The following is a 5,792-nucleotide window of genomic DNA, read 5'->3' as shown; positions in this document are numbered from 1 at the left end:
TATGTTGAAACTTGCTTTGTGTCCTAGTATGTGGTCAACTTTGGAGAAAGTTCCATGAGCTGCTGGAAGAAGTATTCTTTTATGTTTGCGTAAAATATCCTGTAAATATTTGTTAGATTCATTTGGTTTATAAGTCAATTATCACCAGCATTTCTCTGTTTAGTTTATGTCTAGATGACTTGTCCGTTAGTGAGAGTTGGGTATAGAAATCTCAGCTATCACTGTGTGAGGGTCAATGTGTGATTTAAACTATAGTAGCGTTTCTTTTGCAAAGGTGGGGGCCCTCGTGTTTAGGTTATAGATGTTAAGAATTTTGATCTGCTTCAGCTACATTGCAGGGCTCAAGGCATGCTGTGGAAGAGTTGCTGGGCTCTATTGGAAACATATTTTCCTGGCTGTGGTTGTGCTTTTACTTGTTAGTTTGAACTTAAAGGCCATTTTGTCAGATAAAATGGCTACACTAGTTTCTCTATAGGCCCATTTGCTTGGAATACCTTTTTCCATTCCTTTACACTGTGTCTATCCTTGATGTTAAGGTGTGTTTCTTGGATGCAGCAGATAATGGGATCCTGCTCTTGCATCCGTCCTGTTAGTCTTTGTCTTGTTATTGGGGGAATTTAGAGCATTGATGTTGCGAGATATCAATGAGCAGTCTAAGCATCTGGGTTTCAGAAGGTTTTACTTCTATTTATTTATTTATTTTTTTGGTTTTTCGAGACAGGGTTTCTCTGCGGCTTTGGAGCCTGTCCTGGAACTAGCTCTTGTAGACCAGGCTGGTCTCTAACTCACAGAGATCTGCCTGCCTCTGCCTCCCGAGTGCTGGGATTAAAGGCGTGCGCCACCACCGCCCGGCAAGGTTTTACTTCTAGGTGCTGATATCTGTTCTTGTCTTGTTGAGTATGTGTACACAAAAAAAAAAAATCTTCAGAATAAAAGAAAGCATTGTTTCCTCCTGCATTTTGTTATTGATGAAGACTGCTATTAAGGCTCCTGAACGCTAGATGGCAGCCAAGTCACTCACTGAGCCACTGCAGGCTGGAACCCAGTTCCTGGTACTAATATTACGCGAAGAAGTGGAACTGAACGATTGGGTAGGCGAGGAGCATGTTTTAACTTCCATAGTGTTTTCTACAGTTTTCTGTTGGCACCCTGTAGTTACCTACCTCAGACCTCGGTAGCCTCTACCAGCAGCGCGTGGTGGCTTTGTTCCTGACTCTGAAGCTTGCTCAGGGTCTTTTGTTCCTGTTCCCTCCGTGTCTTGGAGCAGATCAAGGACCGGCTGAATGTTTCACATTCGAGGCAGAATGCTCATAGGCCTTTGATGCTCTCCATCTGGACCTCTGCCTGAGCACAGGCTCCTCCAGGTGTGGTGGCTGTAGAGATAGGAAGTGGACAGGCTGGTCTCAGGCTCTGTGACTATCACTTCCTGATCATTATCTAAAGTCATAGCTGTAGGACTAACCTCACTTCTTGATAGGACTGTTAAAACAAAACAAAACAAACAAACAAACTAAAACCAAAACCCAAAAAAGTGACTTTCCTTTAACTTGTCATAGTAAATTAACATTAAGATGGAAAAATTAAAAAATACACTTAACTTAAAAAATCTAAACTAACAGGCTATTTTTGCTTAGAGCATTGCCCAGTACACCGGAGAACGATAGTTCTTCCTACTATTTATGGTTTAAAAAACCTACCCTCTTTCTGCACATAAACCCCCGTCTGTCCTATTCTACTCTGTGTGGATTGGCATCTGCGCTAAAACAGCCTTGCGTTCTTGACTATCTTGGATCCACTAGACCATCATCCATTTCACTGACGAGAGGCGTGGAGATCTGTAGTTTTGTGCTACTGTGGTTGGAGCGGAGCTCTGGGAGTTTGTCATCTGCCAGATCAGCCCCACTCGCGAAGTCTTGAGGCAAGATGCTTCTGTGTGAGTCATTTCCTCTTCAGAGAGGTCAGGGACGGACATGACACGTGAAATACTTAACATGGTGTGAGATCTGTAGCATGTAGCTTAATAGAGCCGGGCGATGGTGGCGCACACCTTTAATCCCAGCACTCGGGAGGCAGAGGCAGGTGGATCTCTGTGAGTTCGAGACCAGCCTGGTCTACAGAGCTAGTTCCAGGACAGGCTCCAAAGCCACAGAGAAACCCTGTCTCGAAAAACCAAAAAAAAAAAAAAAAATAGTTTATACCATATACCTGTGCTAGAATTACCCTTGGAATTACATTTCAGAACTTTACACTTAGCTCTTCCTCTCCAGTGTGGCAACTGTTATGTCTCCCTGCCTCGTAAGTAATTGCTTCCATTATCGTGCAGAGAGTGGTGGCATGAAGCTCAGAACAGCAAGAAGGTTGCAGCCAATCCCCACGACACGAAAGTGAAGAAGAAGTTGCGGAAGTTGCAGCTGACACCTGGCTTCCCCAACCCTGCAGTCGCGGATGCTTACCTCAAGCCCGTGGTGGATGACTCCAGGGGGTCGTTTCTGTGGGGCAAGCCTGACGTGGACAAGATTAGAGAATATCCTTTCTTAACACTTACGGGACTGTTAAGCCAAAGGTTTGCTGGGTTTTAAGTGTAAGGGACAGGAACCTAGCTTTGTTTTTTCTCCAGTGTTCTATTTATCTGAGGCCCTATTTGTTCTTTTCCTCTTTAGTTTTACTGAGATGTCTTTTTTTTTTTTTTATGCTGGGGAATGAGCTCAGGGCTTCATGCATATGAGACAATTGTCCTTCAATAAGAATCTTAATTTGAAACAAGCACCTACAGCATACATGACATGACCACATGTTTACGATTAAGTATTCTGAAAAAATATGGAAGATTACTGGCTTTGCAATTCTGTGCATTTAAATGATAATTTGGATGGCGGTTTCAACACCGATGATAGATTTAACCCCAGTACAACTTCCTTTCTTAAACAAATATGTAAGGTATCCACTCCTTGCATTTATTCTAGGTTAGCCATACTCTGAAGTGAGGAGTCTGTGATGTCCTAATATAAATCTTTGAGTGTCTTCTGCCTTAGGAGATTGACCAGATCATGCTACAAGATGATCTTGTCGGAGTGGCTTATTTTGCCAGCCTCTTATCTGACCACTTCAGTCTTTATGAATATGATTGTCCCCGGGGATACAGAGAGTGGCATCAATGGTTGACTCTTGGATCTTTTTGTTTATTACTTGTTAAGTCTCGTTAAAAAGAAAAAAATCTGTAAATCTTAACTACCAACACATTTTGTCAGAGATACTTTGGCTGGAACAGGACGAAGACAGATGAATCCCTTTTTCCAGTACTCAAGCAACTGAATGTCCAGCAGGTAACTGTGGATTTCCTTTACGACCAGAGTGACGACTACAGTTAGTAGGGTGGTTGCTGTTAATGTCCAGTTAACTCTTATTTCAGGGCAAGTAACCGAAGGTTTGGAATGGTGACGCCTTAAAGAATAGACTAAAACAGAAAGGAAAAATTGGGCCCTGAATCCATTTTTTAAATATCACTGTTAACCCTGCAGTGTCCTTATTTATGCTGACTTTGAAAAAATTCTAGTCTAATAAATGGTTTCATATTAAGATGCTTGAGTTGAAATGTATTACTTCTCTGGAGCTATGTTCAGTTTTTAAAAGCCCAGGAAGTAGTCACTCCAAAACAATTCTAATCATTCAATTTTCTTCAAACACTAACATTTCAAGTTACAACTTAGGGTCTGGTCTATCTATTAGCATTTCTGCAAGAGAGGTTTTGTAGGAGGAAAAATGCCCTTTTCGGTGGCCTTCAGTTCTTCCAAATGGGTGTCTATGATTTTCTTACCTGTGTGTCTTGCTCACATTGGGTAAGCCTTCCTTCGTCTCAGAAGCCACTCATGAAACATGCATGTAAATAAGAAAGAAACTACAGTTTTAGGATAGCAAAGTCAATTCCCATTAAGTTTGGGTAATTTAGGGAAAAAAATCCAATACAACTGATCGTAAGAATATTCCCAGGGGTTCCCTCTTGTTTACCTGATGGCTTTTACCTACCAGAGGTAGAAGCTCATTAAGAATGAGAGTATTGGCTGGAGAGATGGCTCAGAGGTTAAGAGCATTGCCTGCTCTTCCAAACGTCCTGAGTTCAATTCCCAGCAACCACATGGTGGTTCACAACCATCAGTAATGGGGTCTGGTGCCCACTTCTGGCCTGCAGGCATACACACCGACAGAATATTGTATGCATAATAAATAAATAAATGTTAAAAAAAAAGAATGAGAGTATTTGCTAGTGACTGGTTATTCCGTAATTTCAGACAAATGCCATTGTGATATATTTTCCCTTTCCATTATTCATTTTTTTCTCCCTAAAATTAGAAAGTGAAATAGTAGATTAAAACTGCTACCTCTCTCCTAATAGTTGTTGACATGGGTTTATTTTTCCTTGTTTCTCATGTTAATCTGCTCCTCGATAAATGCCTCTGGACAGAGTGGGTCTCTCCTTCCTCCAGCCTCATCAGCATACACCTTCTTCCGTAGATTGTGTTGCTTTTTACAGTTTTGGGGAGATCAGCGTATTTTTCCACAAAGGAGTTAATATTGGCTCTGTTTCGTTTGGGAATTTTAGTTTTTTGGGTAATTATGAATAATGCTGTTATACACACACACTAGATATGAGTATCTTTTCAGCCTGGCATGGTGGTACATGCCTTTAATCCAAGCACTGGGCAGAAGCAGGTGGATCTCTGTGAGTTTGAGACTAGCTTGATCTACAAAGTGAGTTCCAGGACAGCCAGAGCTGTTATACAGAGAAGCCCTGTCTCAAAAAAACCAAAAAAACAAAAGAAGAAGAATAATAAGAAGAATATCTTCTTAACAGTGGATTTTTGTTTCCTGTGGCTTTTGATGGTACCTAACTTGTCCCTTGAAAGTACTATATGACGCTAATGTTCTTAAGAGAAAAGCATTGGATGACTTAGACATTGACTCTGAAATTCTGTTGCTGCCAGAGAAGAGGATACAGTTGTTATAAAACAAAGCAAAGCAAAACAAAACCCAAAAAACCCCTCAGAGGTCGACTGGCAGGCCATGAATCGAATTCTTAGAACTAGTAATCCAAACTGAGTGATCAGAGTTGGATTTATTGCTTTGGTCTAGAAACTACTCACTAATCTGCTTTATCATTTTATTTTATTTTAGACCCAGCTACGAATTGATTCCTTTTTTAGATTAGCTCAACAGGAAAAACAAGATGCCAAGCACATAAAAAGCCAGAGGCTGAACAGAGCTGTGACATGCATGCTGAGGAAAGGAAGAGAAGAGGCAGCTGGCGAGCTGGAGAAGGAGATTGGCACCCTGGATAAGGCAAAAGGAAACACCCCCAAAAGAAGCCTGACGAGCCCAAGAGAAACATCAGACCCCAAAAGAAGGAGGTCTTCAGGAAGTGGCGGGTTTCTGGGGGACCCCTACCTCTCAGAGTCCCCCGGAGATTCAGGTGAGGATGCAGAAAGTTCATCTGAGATGTGCGCCCAGCAAAGAAGAACAGCGGAGTCACCAAAAGTCCGCCACTCGGATTTGCCCAGCGTGGAGAGAGAGGCTCACGGAAGGGATGTGTCTGCTGTGTCTACTAGCAGCTCCAGTGAGGACGATGGGGACGAAGTCAAGGCAGTCCTGGTGACTGCTAGACCTGTATTTGGGAAGAAAAAAAGGAAGCTAAGGAGAAGGAAAGGAAAGTCTAATTTAAAAAAAGCCAGCAGTTTGGAAGGATGATGTTCGCAATGATTATGTGTTGAGAGCATGAAATTAAATCTATTTGTACAATC

General features: G+C 42.0%; 1 protein-coding gene across 1 annotated transcript in view; it reads left to right on the top strand.

The window, feature by feature from the left end:
* Ercc5 (ERCC excision repair 5, endonuclease) overlaps positions 1-5,792 on the top strand; it is a 32,380-nt gene extending 26,588 nt beyond the window's left edge. The window contains exons 13-15 of the mRNA XM_013353479.2: positions 2,324-2,524; positions 3,239-3,323; positions 5,170-5,792. Of these exons, the coding sequence (XP_013208933.1) occupies positions 2,324-2,524; positions 3,239-3,323; positions 5,170-5,739 (856 nt within the window). The 3' untranslated portion in view covers positions 5,740-5,792. The remainder of the gene's footprint in view (positions 1-2,323; positions 2,525-3,238; positions 3,324-5,169) is intronic.

Source organism: Microtus ochrogaster, unplaced genomic scaffold (genome assembly GCF_000317375.1).
Source record: "Microtus ochrogaster isolate Prairie Vole_2 unplaced genomic scaffold, MicOch1.0 UNK8, whole genome shotgun sequence".
Lineage (NCBI taxonomy): Eukaryota > Metazoa > Chordata > Mammalia > Rodentia > Cricetidae > Microtus > Microtus ochrogaster.
Note: the sequence above shows the minus strand (reverse complement) of the source record. Positions and strands in the feature narration are given on the sequence as shown.